The sequence below is a fragment of the Muscardinus avellanarius genome (assembly GCF_963383645.1).
Source record: "Muscardinus avellanarius genome assembly, chromosome: 2".
Classification (NCBI taxonomy): Eukaryota; Metazoa; Chordata; class Mammalia; order Rodentia; family Gliridae; genus Muscardinus; species Muscardinus avellanarius.
The window spans coordinates 56,993,746-57,010,103 of record NC_137787.1 but is presented as its reverse complement, the minus strand read 5'-3'; the positions used below and the strand labels follow the sequence as shown (position 1 = coordinate 57,010,103).

General features: G+C 39.0%; 1 protein-coding gene across 2 annotated transcripts in view; it reads right to left on the bottom strand.

Annotated features, from left to right (window-relative positions):
• The window catches only part of ZNF385B (zinc finger protein 385B), a gene marked incomplete at both ends in the record, with an annotated part of 320,011 nt that overhangs the window by 27,578 nt on the left and 276,075 nt on the right, over positions 1-16,358 (bottom strand). For both annotated transcript variants that reach the window (XM_080689946.1, XM_080689947.1), the window contains one exon: positions 13,892-14,054. In XM_080689946.1, the coding sequence (XP_080546072.1) occupies positions 13,892-14,054 (163 nt within the window). The remainder of the gene's footprint in view (positions 1-13,891; positions 14,055-16,358) is intronic.

Here is a 16,358-nt window from a genome sequence, read left to right as displayed (position 1 = left end):
ACTATTAGTCATTATGTCTCTTGAGTTAATCAAAGGAATGAGTAAAATTTTTATTGAAAGGAAATAGGTAAATAATTTTTGCCAAACTCAAAATGAAGTATAGTCATTCCTCCTTACCTACCCTTGAAAATATCCAGGAAAAAAATTGCAGAATTATTTTCTTGTCATTATTCTCCAAACGATATAGTATAACAGCTATTTACATAGCATTTACATTGTATTAGGTATTACAAATACTCTAGAGATGATTTAAAGTACTTGGGAGAATGTATGTATGTGGGCTATATGCAAATACTATGCCATTTTATATAAGGGACTTGAGCTCCTGCAGATTTTAGTATACTCAGGGGTCCTAGAACCAATCCCTCATGGATACTGAAGGAATGACTGCATCTTAATTTCCGCAGTGAGTAAAATTATTGTGTGAACAGAGAACTAAGAACAAAGATGTTGAACTAGAGAAGATACCATTTTAACTTAGATATGGCCATTTTGTTAAGTGGGTAAAAATCACCATAAAATTAACATAACTTCATATATTTGAAAGCAGGGAGAGACTAATCCCCACTGTGATAAGAAATCCTAGTGTTTATGCCATTTCATATTTAAAATAAAACAAAGCATGTGTTTTTGAGAGGCTAAGTAATTATTAAATAAGCCTATGAGAAATGTCAAAAAATCATACACTAAGAAAAAAGTCTCATGAAAAGCTGGAAATAAAATACATAGGCTGACAAATTTCCCCGTACTTGCTGATATCAGTGTTAGGAGGGACTTGTCAGGCAGGGTCACAGTTCTCATTGGGATTACACTCTTCCCCTAATCCTTGGGTCTCAGTGGCCAATCCCCAATTCCTCTCTGAACTGGTGATGTGTTGGGTCCCAACACTTAATGCTGTATCTGTATCTGTATCTGTATCTGTCTCTGTATCTGTATCTGTAGTTATAACTGTACACAGAACAGCCTGTCAACCTATGAGGTGGGCGTCCATCCTATTGGATACAGAGAAAAAGCTAACCAGTGTCTTCCTGCCCAGTCCATATTCTAGGATAGTACCAGCGTTTCCTCCATTTAATTCCACTTAGTGATATTCGTTTAACACGTGTGACTATCACCTGCAGAAGAGAATACCAGAAGCTGCAGAGGTTATAGCAGATGAGACACACAAACCAGTGGGAAGAAGAGTGGGAAGACATTACATAAAAATGCAAGGAAGCCCAAGAAGTTTCTTTCACGTCCTTAAATAGCTCATTGGGAGAGTTGGGCTCATTGAGCCTTAATGTCCTGAATGAAAACACAAGTGCACACAATTACTATGAGGCAATAAAACAAGCATATAAAAAGGAGTAAGTGCAGGTCACTGCTGCATCCCAGCATGGCATGAAACAAATGGTCTTAGAGTCACAGCAAGGGTGGGGCCTGGAAATGTTTTGAACAAATGGTTGGTTTTTATGGCTGCCATTTATTGAGTGTTACATGACAAGCACTGAGCCAAGCACCTTGCATTTATTAGCTCATTAATCCTGACAACAATCCTAGAAGGTAGGCATGGTCACCCCCATTTCATAGATGAGGAAACAGAAGCTCAGGGAGCATGACTTGGTCAAGGTTAGAGTCAGAGAGGTGGAGCCAATATGTCTGACTTTAAGCTTATGCTATTTTTAATATGCGATCCATGAGAAACAGGCACTCAGGAATCGTACCTTCATTAATATATCCTTATACTAATCCACTCAGAATTTGTTTTAAAAATGTTATAAATATGACAGGGGAAGAAACAACATGCCTGTCTGAGATGTCAGACTTCTAGAAGGGTCAGTTAGTAAAAAAAAAATAAGTCTCAAACTATCTTCAAAAAGCTGAAGTAATAAATTCCATAAACTATCAAGATCCAAAGACAGCATGTGGGAGTCATGGAGATGAGGGGAGGCCTGGGTGAGCCTCTGGCCTTCAAAATATGTTCTATCTGAATGACTCTCAGTGTTTCCACTTTCTAGTTCTCAAATTCCAGTATCCATTAGAAGACTATTAACCACTAACTAAGAGTGTAATAAAATGTTTAGCTATCAGGAACATAACACTCAGTTACATGTTAATATTATTTTTATTGCTGCGTCTCGGTCTGTTTTGTGACGCTATTATAGAATACCATAGACAGAGTCATTTATAAATGATCAAGGATTTTTTTTTCTTTTTACAGTTCAGGGGGCTGGGAAGTCCAAGAATATGGTGCTAGCATGTAGTGAGGGCCTTTGTGTGGTATTGCAACATGGCAGAAAGGCAAAGGAGCATTCGAGAAGTAAAGAAAACAGAGGCACAACTCATCCTTTTTATCAAAAGCGCATCCAGGAATAACTCACTGCCTTGATAACATTAATTCACTCATGCGGGCTCTGCCTTCATGACCTAATCACCTCTTAAAGGTCCCACCTAATATTAGAATTGTGATTATAATAATGTTATAATGGCAATTAAATTAAATTTCAATGTGAGTTTTTGAGATGACATTCAAACAATAGCATTCTGTCCCTGATCTTCCCAAACTCAGATCCTCCTCACAAATAAAATACATTTATTTCATTCTGTGTGTGTGTGTGTGTGTGTGTGTGTGTGTGTGTGTGTGTGTGTGAAGTTGAACCCAGGGACATTCTGTGTCTGAGATACAGTTTCCCCCTCTTGGGCCTCATTTTGTTCTGTTTTGTTTTGGAAGAGGGTCTCACTAGGTTGCGAATAGTCTCACTGCACTGCTGAGGCTATCCTGGAACCTGCAATCCTTCTGTCTTAGCCTCCCAAGGACTGAGATTACAGAAATAGTGACAAAGTCTTAATTTATCCTAGACCAACTTGAAAGTCCAGAGTCCAGACTTTCACCTAAATTAGAAGTGAGATATAAGACACAATTTACCTCAAGGCAAATCCCCTTCCAACTGTGAACCTGTGAAATCAAAATAAATGATCTCCTTCCAAAATACAAAAGTAGGCCAGGTATAGGATAGGCATTTCCACTCCAAAAGGGAGAAGGAAGCAAGAAGAAAGGAGTAACAAGCCCCAAATAAGTCCAAAACAGAAAAGTCATTAGAGTCTAAAACTTCAGAATACTCTTTCCTCCTTCCACCCCCCCCCTTTTCCCCAACCTTTTTTGTGTTATTAGAGATTAAACCCTGGGGTATTCTACCTCTGAGCTATACTCCAGACCTTTTTAATATTATTTATTTATTTATTTATTTATTGTACTGGAGATTGAACTCAGGGTCATTCTACCTCCGAGCACCACCCTCAGCCCTATTCTATATTTATTTTGAAACAAGGTCTCTCTAAGTTGATGAATATCTCACTACTTGTTGGGGCTTTCTTTGAACCCCCAATCCTCCTGTCTCAAATTCCCAAGTACTGAGATTACAGGCTTGCTATCACCACACCTGGCTCATCCCTTTTAAAATCTTTTCTTTTGAGGCAGGGTCTTGTTAGGATGCTGAGAGTCTTGTTAAGTTGTCGAGGCTGTCCTCAAACATGGGATCCCCTACCTCCCAAGCACTGGGATTATAGGCATGGGCCACCATGCCCAAATTAGAATACTCTTTGCTACCTCTGGGACACACTTCTGGAGGAAACCTTGGCCTGTCCACTGAAATCCTTCTGCTCTCCTGGCTCCGGGTCTGCAATAGGATGGGCAGCTCTAAGATCTCTGAAATGCACTTTTCCTGTCTTGATAAGAAGCACCTGACCCTCTTGTAGCCCTGAATCTCTTGGGCAAATGGTTCTTGGTCCAACACTTTGTTTTCTCTCCCAGATACACATTACCACTCCTTTCTCACTCTACATGACCAGGATGCATGCAATTTTTAAAAAATCTTCCACTCAGTTTTCATTCTTCTTATAAATTCCATCTGTAAGCCACTTCCTTGCTTTGACACCTCAGTAACTTGGCTCAGTCCAAGACTGAAAATGGCAGGGAAGTCATTGTAATTCTCGGTCTGAGGCCAAAGGCTTGAGAACCTGGCAGAGTCGCAGGTGCGGGTCCTGGAGTCCCAAGGCAAAAGGCCTGGAACTCTGACGTCCCAGGGCAGGAGGAGAGCGTCCCAGCCTCAGTAAGGAGAGTGAGAAAACCCTTTTCTTTCACTTTTGGTTCTCTTTGGGCCCCAGTCTATAATCTCCTCTGGAAACACTTTCTCAGACCATGCAGCTGCAATGCTTTAGTTTTCTAAGTAATCCTTAAATCTAACCAAATTGACACCAACAACTAACCATTATATGCTGTTAAAATTATTTTTTGCATTAAGTCTAACATGCATGAAACTGGTTTTCTAGAGAAGAGCCTATTATTTTCAGCACAGTGGAAGATGCTGATAGCTGACAACTACAAGGGGCAGATGTCATCACTCACTGAGAGAAGCAAGAAGGGATACCTCAAATAAGATGCTACAGAAGGGCCCCAAATAATGGCAATTAATATAAATCTGTAAGAACAACAGCTACAGGCATTTTTTATCATAATTTACACTTTGCAAAGCTATTTCACAATGATTTAATCTGATTCATACAACACTACATGATTTCCACTTTCTAGATGAAAAAGGAAACTCGGAGAATTTAACAATTTCCCTGAAGTCACAGCTGGTCAAAAGAGAGAATAATCTGGAGGGGTGCTGCCCGTAGAGTTCTCACTAACCACACGTGTCTACTTCAAATTAAAACAACTGAAATTAAATAAAATGATACTTAGTTTTTCAGCAGCATTAACCACGTTTGGTGGGGGGAGCTGGGGATTGAACTCAGTAGCACTCTACTTCTAAGCTACACACTCAGTGCCCTCTTTTTAAAAAATTGAAACAGGGTCTTGCTAAATTTCTGAAGCTGGTCTTTAACTTTTGACCCTCCTGTCTCAGCCTTCCAAGTACTAGGATTATAGGGATACACTACCACACCTGGCATGAGCCACATTTTAGGGCCCCAAAGCCCCATATGTCTAGTCACATTCAGGTTACACAACACCGATTAGAAATCATTTTCATTATGACAGAATCTTTTATTGGACAGTTCTGGTCTATAGAAATGAGAGCATTAACCCATTGCAATATTTCCTGAAGCAAATATGAAATGTCAGCGTGGTGTGGTGGCTCACGCTTGTAATCCCAGCATTCAGGAGGCTGAAACCGGAGAATCGTGGTTCATGGACAGCTTCAGCTAATGAGGCCCTATGCAACTTAGTGAGACCCTGTTTCAAAATAAAGAATAAAAAATAGGGCAGGGTGGTGTAGCTCGGAGGTTGAATGCCCCAGGGTTCCATCCCCAGGCCCACAAAAAAATATGGAATGTAATTAAATATAATTAATAACCTTTACTGAATTTCAAGGGCACTTACGCTTATACATTTACAAAACTGTTCAATGTACATACAAAGTTCCTTTATATTCCAGTATCTTTTTAATGCAGTAAGTTGTAAAGAAATATAATCAAAATAGAGGAATAGCTGTTGAAATAATTTTCAAATAATTTTCCACCCAGTATTCATAACAGTGGGCCGGACTCAGCAAAAAGAGGCAAGGAAGAGCAATATACCTTAGTAATGTTTCCAGGAAATCCTGTCTTTATTTGGGAGGCTAAGACAGGAGAATGGTGGTTTGTGGACAGCCTCAGATACTTAGTGAGGCCCTTTGCAACTCAGTGAGACCCTGTTTCAAAATAAAGAATAAAAAAAATAGGGCTGGGTATGTAGCTTGGAGGTAGAATGCCCCTGGGTTCCATCCCCAATACTGCAAAAAAAAAAAAAAAAAAAAAAAAAAAGTTTACAGGCAAAACACTGTAAGCTTGATACTATCAAGTTGAACTTTGTATGGCATTACTGCAAGCATCACTGAGATGACTCAGATTCTTGAAAAATGAGCTCGGCTTGGGGCATACACTTGTAATCCCAGTACTTGGGAGGCCGAGACAGGAGGATTGCAGGTTTGCAGCCAGCCAGCCTCAGCAATTTAGTGAGCTCCCTGTAACTTAGTGAGACCCTGTTTCAAAATTAAAAATAAAATAGGACTGGAGGTATAGCTTGGAGACAGAATGCCCCTAGGTTCAATCCCTAGTACCATTAAAAAAAAATCTTGAAAAATGCCTAGCACATGAGCCCACACACACAGAATCTACAATTACTTACTGAATAGCTTTATTTGATCATCCACCTGTCAGGAAAATATGCAATTATAAGAGAATATTTCCTGAAGCAAATATGAAATGTCATTAAATATAAGTAATAACCTTTACTGAAATCTCAAGGGGACTTATACATTTATAAAATTGTTCAATGTACAAAGTCCCTTTATATTCCAGTATCTTTTTAATGTAGAACGTTGTAAAGAAATATAATCAAAATAGAAAAATAGCTATCAAAACAAATATGTCTGCAGATGAGAAAGTTTTTAAGACCGGTAGACTTAATAAGGGAAAACCCAGGGTTTTACTTTTTGGAGTGGTTTATAAATTTTCTCCAGTAAATCACAAGTTAACAGACCCTCAGTAAATCATAAATCAGTCTCAACTTTCAGATCACTTTTTTTAGAGCAACACTAGGAAATAGCTTTCCAAAGCAGAAAAACTAACAATAAATGCTCTGTATTAGTTCTCTCAAAGTAATATAAAATGCCTGAAAGTTTCAGAAGTTAGTTCCCAGAGGATGACAGTTAATGATCACAGACTCTTCAGCCTCGCCTGGCTGGATGCTGTTGTCACATTCAAGGTGCCTGGGCAAGGATGGACGCAGCTTCGTTTTTAAAATTGACTTTGAAAGTCTTGGTGATATATTTCATTTCATGAAAAGATGAGCTTTAGTATAATGGTGTGTTCTCTTTAGACAGATGGGACTCATTTATGTTCTACATGATTGTACCCGAGAACTTTAGACTTAAGATGTTTGTCATAAATATGGTTAATCTATTATTTTATGAGGGATACTAAATCTTAGCCTCCTGGATTTGGGTAGATGTATGCCAAATTTATGATAGCACTAGTCTATAAATGACAGATGCTGTCAAAGCAGAAAACTATCATTTCCTTCTACTCAACAGCACAAGGTCCTGTTGCTAGCGACAGAAAGGAGAGAAGAGGCAATTAAGAAGACCTTGCTGGCTAATTGATGGAGTCCTGCGGCAGTCAGTGGGAAAAGGGTAGCTGCCAGTTGGAAAATGTGGCCCCATTTATAACAACATGTGAAAACCATGAAACACACAGGGGAACTCAGAAGCGATGAGGCAAGAGTCCCCGTTTCTATCTTTGGCAGAAACACTTTGACAAAATTGAAGATGCGCTTTCATAAGGCAACAGGGTGACCATAAAAAGCTCAAATGCAGCCTTTTGGGGCAACTTCCACTGATTTGCTAGTTGATAACTGCTTTGGGTCCACCATGCAAAAGCATAGCATGGTAAAAACTAAATTGAGCCATTCTGAAAGGTTCCCTCTCCCTTCCCCTTTGCATGCCCTTTCAGTGCCGTCTTACAATCTCTACAGGGCATAGGAAGAGCTAACAAAACAATCTCCTTGCCCTCTGTGAAAATCGTTTAGATGGAATAATTCAAATGCTTCTGAAAATGTAGACAGAGCTCATGACAGCCCACGGTACCCTTCTGGAGGCCAGGCAAGGCTTATGCCATATTGACGACACTCCTTCTTGGCATAACCTCCATTTCAGTAAGGATGTTTATCTCTAGACTTGTAAAATCTACAATTGCCAAGCCGGAGCTTTGAGAACATTTTCTATTACCTGAAATGAGTGTTTTTTATTCCAATTTCCCCTTGAAAAAATTTCTACTTTCCAAACAAAGCTTTTTTTTTTAAATTATAGTTAAACACTACAGAAAATATACTGCATAGAACTTATAGATTACCAATCAAACAAAGCCTTAGTGATCCCTTCACTGCCAAGCACCTACCGAAAGTATCAACAGTCAGCAGGTAATTTAAAAGTAATATATGGCCCTACTCACTGATTCTGAAAAACAAAACAAAACAAGTTGGTTAATGGTATCTGACTTTCTCATGGGGATACTTGTGTTTTTTCTTCCAAGTTAGAGAAGTTTAGACTTAGAAATAATGAGAATAATGGAATAAGCAAGGTATGGGAAGCCAGGAGCGCCTGCTCATTCCTGACTCTGCTGAGATTCGCACAAGATTCCTTACCAAGACCCAGGCTCTTCGCTGTTAGCATGTTTCTGGGGGCATCTTGAAAGGGATGCCTGGTGACTATGTTATTTATCTTTGTATCTCTAATATCCAACATGGCAAAAAAAAAAAAAACCCTAGTACATTTAAAAAATCCCTTTGAAGGTAAGAAAATAATGTGTTTCTGTTCATAGTTGTACCCCAATGTCTGGCAAAATGTACACATATACCATATAATAGTATAGATAATAACTGTATGTTGAATGAATAAATGGAGATTGGGCTTTTTTGCATAAATAACTAAAAAATGAATATTAATTTAAGCCTTACCTACCACAGGATTGTTGAGAGGGTCATGTGAAAACATACATGCACCTAGATCTTGTAAATTGAATAAATTTAAGGTATTCCTTTTGTATTTCAAAGACAATGTGCTGGTTTCTACCCTCTTTGCTCTTACTTGCATTTATAAACATATCTATGTCTCTGCATTTTCCTCTGTTTAGATAGAAACTGATTCAAGGCTCTTTAGTTTAAAATAGCTTTACGTACTCTAAACTAAATGTATTTTTCATAGTGATATCTAATTACTTTTTTTAAAACCCCAGTACTAAAGCCTAAACATACGGACTATTAGATTGACTATCACAATATTTTATCATTAGGCTAACTATCCTGACACTTTATTATTTTCAAGAAATAAGGTTTCCAAAAGCTCTGTATTTTTTGAACCTGATATAATTTGTTGAAAGCAGTCACAGAAGAGCCTTCAGTTTGATGTATGGGGCATATTATTGCAGAGATGTGTAATATCATATGGCATTAGGACACTTGAACTCCAGGGAGAAATTTGGGTAGCACGTTTAGCCAATATGTTCATGTTCTAGCCATCTTCTTGAAGCTGCCTAATGCTTGCTGTGTTTTGACCCCATTTCTCCCAAAGCACATTTCTCCTCCCTCTCACTATGTTTCAGACTCCCACTGATGCATCATTAAAAGTTGAGGCAGATCCTAGGAGACCTTAAAGCCATTTCTTTATATTTTTGCATTTAATTCTACCTCAACTTTTAAAAAGTGAATGAGACAGCTATTCCTCCTCCACTGTTTTAAATAAAACATATTTAATATTTATGTAGTTAGAACTTCTTATAATAAGTGATATTTCTTCTACTGAAGTTCAAATTCATTTTGTTTGCTAACCTGAGAGGGAGAAAAAAAATCAGTAAGCTTGTCATGCTACCCTGAAATTTCTGTATATGTTAGCTCCATTATAACAAATCTCTTTGTAGTGCACAGATCCACATACAACATGAGCCAAGTTATATCTCCAAATGTAACATAAAAGAGAGAAATGATTGTCCCAAGTATCAAAACAGCAGTAACAAGGCTTTCTTAGCTCTTGCAAGATTGTTAGATCTCCTCTTGGAATAGACAATGTACGTTCTTGGGGAGCACAGAGGGGTCATCTGGGGCCCCATGGTCCTCATCAGATACTCTCAAATCAACCCTCAACTTGGATGGTGCTCACTGAATCCCAAGGATGCTGCTCTCCTGGGAGCTTCCTCCTTTAAGTCATGGTTCTTTATTCTCCCTCAAAAATTGCTTTCATTGAACAGTACTCTGTTGCTAAGTTGTTAATGCTAAAACAGGAGCTTGGATGTTACATTAGTCAATCCTGTGGATGTTGTGAATGCCTGGCTATTGGAAATCTGGCAGCTCAGACATAGAGTCACATGTCCACTATTTATTAAAAAATCCAAGAATCACACAGATGCTGCTTAAGTCCACTTGACAGGAGCATTTCATTTCATTCAGAAGAAAAAGACCAATGCTAGGGAATTTCAGTCTCATGATATTTGCCAATCAACTGTGAAGTTTCACTGTGACTGGTACTCTGATTATTGGCTGACTCCTTAGAAGCAATGTTGTGAAAAATGTTCCAGTTAATTAAATATATCAGTCATCATGATTCCTCCCACCGCCTTTTCCCTACCCTCCACCTATGCCATTTGTTAAAACTGCCTTTTGTGTCTTCTGTTTTTTTCTAAAACTTTCTTTTTTTTTTTTTAACTACTGGGGATTGCTATGGTTCTCTTTTACTGAGATACCTCCTCAGGACTTTTAAATTTTTTTTTGTTTTGAAACAGGTTCTTACTGAATTACTCTGGCTGGCCTCAAATTTGTGACCTTCCTACCTTCCTGTCTCAGGCCAAAAAAAAAAAAAAATTAAGTGAATAGAAAACAAACTACCAACAAAAACCTGTAACTCTGGGAAAGCTGTAGAAGCTTTTAAAGGATTTATAAATAGGTAGTAACAATATATTATGCAGTACATCCTTTAGACCAGATTTCCCATCTGGGCAAAAATCTTCTAATTTTCCAACTTGAAAATTCTATGAAATACATGTGGGAGTTCTTGTTTAGAAGCTACATTTGGTCGAAGATGACAAAAGAACATGTGTCTATTTAGCAAATACAACCCACTCTATTTTTAAATAGAGTCATCTTTCTTTTTCTTTTTGGTGGTACTGAGAATTGAACCCAGGAGCTTTCTACTTCTGAGCTACATCCTCATCCCATTTTATTTTAAACTCTGAAACAGGGTCTCACTAAGTTGCTGAGGCTGGCCTTGACCGTGATCCTCCTGAATCAGCCTTCCAAGTACTGGGGTTATAGAGGGAACAGAGAAGCAGAGAATGCAGGATGGAGCCCACCACAGAGCTCCTGGAGGCAGGCTGCAGCTGACTTCTGTTTTCATCTCTTCTGATCCCATCCTCCCCAATTCTTAGTCCTCTTTCCTTGCTAATCCCACTGTTGTCCTTGACCCTAGTGTGCTCCCATTGCTCACTAGACAAACACGGTTGTTTACGACGTCTCTTTGTTTTGCTGAACATCTGCTAGCATAGAGGGTTGGTAAGAGAGCCCTGAGTTGTTAAACTGTGTTTTGGTATCTACTCACTGGACATGCTGTAGGCGTGAGGGGTGTCGTGATGATAACCCAGGCCTGTCACTTGGACTGTTCACTTCCATATTGCTGTTTCCTTCATTCTATCTGCTACTCGTTGGCTTTCTTTTCCTACTTCTTTTTCTGTTTAGTACTTTTACTACTATCCTTGGAGCAAGCCCAATTCCCAAATAAAAGCCTGGGAGAAGCCCTGAGCACACCGGGAGCAGCACTGGAGTGTTTATAGGCCCGCGGGCTGTGCTGTGAGCACAGGCCCCACAGCAGGCTGGAGGGATGGGGTGGTGCTGCCCTCCATCATTCTATCCTTTCACTCGTAAGTCTAGCTGGAGGTAGAGAGCATTGAAACGTTTGGCAGAGTGCAGTTTCATAGTAGCAACATATCATTCTGTACAAAGTGAAATGAAACCAGGCAGAAAGTTAGGAGATGAGGGGTCCTGCCTTTCCAAACACTGGGTAAGCTCCTACAGAGCACTGCCACAGTGCTTACCTTAATGTGGTTTACATTCTTGCTAAAGTGGAGATAATATTTGATATTAGTATCTGATAGATATGGGTTGAGATTAACTGGGAGATATATATATATATATTCTTATATATGAAGAAATAAAGAAAATGACCTTTACATATGTATGTATATATGTGTATATACATACGTACATACATATATACAAATATACCATATGTGTATACATCTATATAAAATGAAGTACAGTATAATAATTCAGTGTTTATTATCTGGTCATTATATTTAGTGATTCTGCCACATAAAGAACAAAAAGTCTTTTCTTACCAAATTTGGCATCTCATTCTGTCTAGGTTGCAGAACTTTTAGAACTAGCATCTATGGGACCTGATAATGGTCTTTTCCTATAGAGTCTTTTTGAATAGGTTATCTGAACTTCCCTTTATGGCAGTGGGTCTCCAAAGGCCCTAAGCAGCTTTGGGGAAGCATTCTTACATCTCCTGCTCAAATGCTGTGAGGATTTGGGGAGCAGAAGAAAATCAGAAGTGTGAGAGTGTTTCCCACAACAGAGAGGTCCCTAAAGACAGAGTCAAGTATCAGGGAAAAGAACAGGTCCACTTAGTCTTCTTTAACAGACACTTCCTCAGCTACAGAAACAAGATCTCCATCCTGGACCCTAAGGGGCAGATATGAGAGTAGGAAAGCCTACCAAATATCCAATTTTACCAAATCTCTACTAAAAACAAAAACAAAAAACAAAAAAAGAACTTTTTCTCTTATCACTGAGTGAACCTACTCAGAAATATTGCAGATTCTCTATTAAAGAAAGAAATTCTTCTTAAGAGACACTTCCATTAAAAACTCACTTCCAATTTTATGCAAAGTTCTGCTAATCAATACAAAGCTTTAAAAATAGTTCCCTTCTCGCAAGTCCCAGCTCCGTCCTTGCCTCACAGCAGTTTCCGATCCTGGCCTCGCTGGCCCCAGCACCAGCCTTACCCCTCGGCAGTGTCCAGTCCCAGCCTTGTATGTCCCAGCACTGGTCTTGCCTCACGGCAGGCTCTGATAGCAGCCTGCCAAGGGGTTAGGCCAGTGCCAGGGTCAGCGAGGCCAGGATCGGAGCCTGTCGTGAGGCTAGGCTGGTGCTGGGGCCTCTGAGGCCGGGAGAGGAGCCAGCCGAGGGGTTAGTTTGGTGCGGGGGCCAGCGAGGCCAGGATTGGGGCCTCCCATGAGTTAAGGCTCGTGCTGGAGCCAGCAAGGTCGGGATCAGAGTCCTCCAGGTGGCCAGGCCACTACTGGGGGGCCATCAAAAGTGGTATCAGAACTTGAAATGCGGCATGCACAAATAAATAGCACAGAAAATAAAATCCAGATGCTTCCCCTAATTAGCAAGAACTAGGAGGAAAGGGGTAACAGGAGGAGGTCGCGTAGTAGAAAGGGCCCTATTGAGAAGCAATTAAGGTGACCAATCAGAGGGGAGGAGATGGGGGAGGATGGAATATCTTTAAAACTCATGAGGTGCGTAAACAATTATATCAAAGATAATCACCAATTAAGCATGGGATCGAGGGAGGGGGAGGGAATGGGATGGGGATTGGATGAGGGCTTATTGGATGATATGTGCTTGTATATCCTCTCAAGTCTTGTATTCCAAAGTGATGTATGATTACAAAAATAATAATAATAAATAAATGCCACAAAAATAAATTTGTTAGTCAGCTCTAAAAAAAAATAAATCAATAAAAATATTTCCCTTAAAAATCTTTGAATTCATTTGTTACTCCGAGAGGAACTCTATGAAGGTATTAAGAAACCAAATCTTTTATTATTTAATACATTTTCAGATCCATTTAGCAATATGACTCTCTCAGAAAACTTCACTCTTTTGTCCTCTGACACTTTCACTGTAGTAAGAGAATAAAATAATGTCTTTTATAAACAAGTTTAAAAATTCCTTCACTTAAAAACGCTTTAGTATATACCAAACATAAAAGGAAAGAAATAACTCAACATTTTAGAATCATTTCTGGGTTTCTGTCTAAATATGTTGTGACCAAGTAGTCTCCACAGATCTTCATGCATATATACTTATTTATAAACTTATACACACATATATATACTTAAATATATATATTTCACAACATAGAATGGCAACATATCAAATGTTTAGATTCTATGCAAACACATAATACTTCCTGTGAAAGTAACATATTAATTTTACAGAATTAAGTCATGGAGAGTAGCATGCAACGATTGGGGTGGGATAGGGTTGAGGGAAGGGACACAAACAAAGGAAAGAACAAGAAGTGTCGTTGACCTGATTTGTCAGAGCTGTTGCCTGTGATTGGCGTGACGGAGCAGCTGGGATTAGCCTTTGCGCTGTCCTTGGAAGAAGCCATTTTGGGTTTATTTTTCGTTGCCTCTAGTGCTTTGACCTTCTTGGCATGTTTACTTCCTTTGTAGTGGGCCTCGGCCTGGCTCTACAAAGGAGAACAAATCAGGCTCATTTTTTTGCTACTTACAAACACCACGATGGATGATCATGCAGGAAGAAATACATTCAGTCGTATGCACCACAGACATTTAGAACTTAGTGTTTGACGGGGTTTTGGCATTGAATGAAGTGGGAGACCAGTACCTAAGAGATATTAGTGGATTGAACCCTTCTTCATAACACAGAGGGCCTGTGTCTGCTAGAAACTAGATACTACAATGTGTGAGAGTAAGACTGCAATGGAGGCGAGCTTTGTCATAGTGCCTTCCCACCGTTCCCACTCGGGTGACTTTTCAAACATTTGGCTGACAGCAGCTGCTTTGGGGGTCCTACCCATGCGTGTGGGTGTGACCTTCCACATCCATGTCCCTTCAGTTGAAAACCTGTGATGCCTTGCCTCTGTTTTCTTCTGAACTTTGGCCCGAGAGCAGCAGATGTGACAGATGACATATTAATCAATGACATCAAGTGGAAATGACGCTACATTCTAGAGACATCTACCCATGTTTCATGGGTCATTTTTATGATTCCAGGCTCAATAATAGGTACTACATGCCATGAAGGAGATGGGGGCAATCCTGGTTCTGATCTCACGTGTGACTTTGAAGTCACAGCAATCAGGACCAAGTTCACTTATAAACAAAGCATACACAGATCTGTGACTTCACTAGATCCAAAGGGAGAGAGCAAGACAAAAACACAACCAAATGACGAGAAGCCTAGAAAACATTTAGTAAATTTATTGACATTTGGAAATCCCTCTCTACCTAAGTAAGGCTTTCATCTTTTCTGTACCTACTATGAATGTACACTTTAACATAATAAAAGAATCTAAGTAAATTCACTTGAATTTCATCTTAAATCAACTGCAAAATAAATAACATGCATTTTGGTAAAAATCAAACAAAACAAAATAAATGAGGGACAAATCTCGTATAAAACAACATGAGTTTTTGTTAGAGGATTTTTAAAGTAATAATAACTTTTTAACTTTCTTTTTTGTGTTTTGTGGTACTGGGAATAATTGAACTCAGGCGTGCTACCTCCATGCTCAGCCCAATTTTATTTATTGGAAACGGTCTCGCTAGGTTGATGAGAGTCTCACTACTTGTTGAGGCTATCCTCCTGCTCAACCTTCCAAGTCCTGAAATTAAGGCCACCACACCTACCTTTTTGTTTTTTAAACTATCTGTCTGTATATGTTTGAAGATGATAGGGGCCAGTAAGGTTGGCACATACACATATACATACATGAGGTAACAAATTTAAGTCATCATCCACGTGCAAAGGTGAGCTAAGGGAAAACATGTGTGCTACTAGAGATGAAAAACAAAAATAAAAGGGGCCAGAGAGGAGTGGTGTTAATGAAGACTTCCTAAAACTGGGAACTTTTGACTTGGGATTTGAAGAAAGGAATACACAGGAATTGGTAGAGAACAGTATATTTCTGGTGGGAGAATGAAACCTAAAGAAAGAACTGATGCTGAGGGCCAGAGCTGGCAAGAGGGGTTTCCTAGGCCTCTGGGGAGGATATTTCAACATGAAGCTTAGGAAAAGAGATGTGTGGCCATGTGGAGTAGGGTACCTTTGAGGTGAAATTCTTAAGCAAATGCATGATGATATCAATTTTAAATGAGGAGGTAATAGATATTTAGTACATAGTTAATTAAAATTTAGAATAAAAAGATAGCTCTGAGGAAAATCAAGTAAAAGCAAGAAGACATAAATGAAGATCCAAAAAAGTCTTTCTGGAGAGATATTCAGGAAGTTAGGAACTCTACACAGTCAATATAAAACTGCAGACCTTGGGCAATAGAGATTTTAAACTGGGAAAATCTCTGCGATATCTTTAGTTATAATGCTGAAATAAATCTATCCTGGAATACACTACTACTATGGAGTACATAGTTTTCCTAACGGTCTCCTGCCCCTCATTTAATAACACAGCAAAACCAAAGATACTGAATAATGAACTATGACACGAATCTGTCATCAAGGTCCCACTCAGATGGGACAGCGAATACACAGGTGAGATGGTTAACTCACTGCGTGGTCAGGTCTAGCTAATATAGTTAGGGAGTTATAAATTAAGAAAGTAACCAAATAAAAATTTAAAATCTGATAAAGTAATACAATGAAATAATAATAAAATAATAATGACTAGTAATAAAATAATAATAATGACCAATATTATTGAGCATTGTTTTAGGGACTAAGCACATTACTTGTCTGCGCTCATTTAATTCTCAGAATAGTCTATGAGACGGGTAGCATTATCAACTAGCACTTT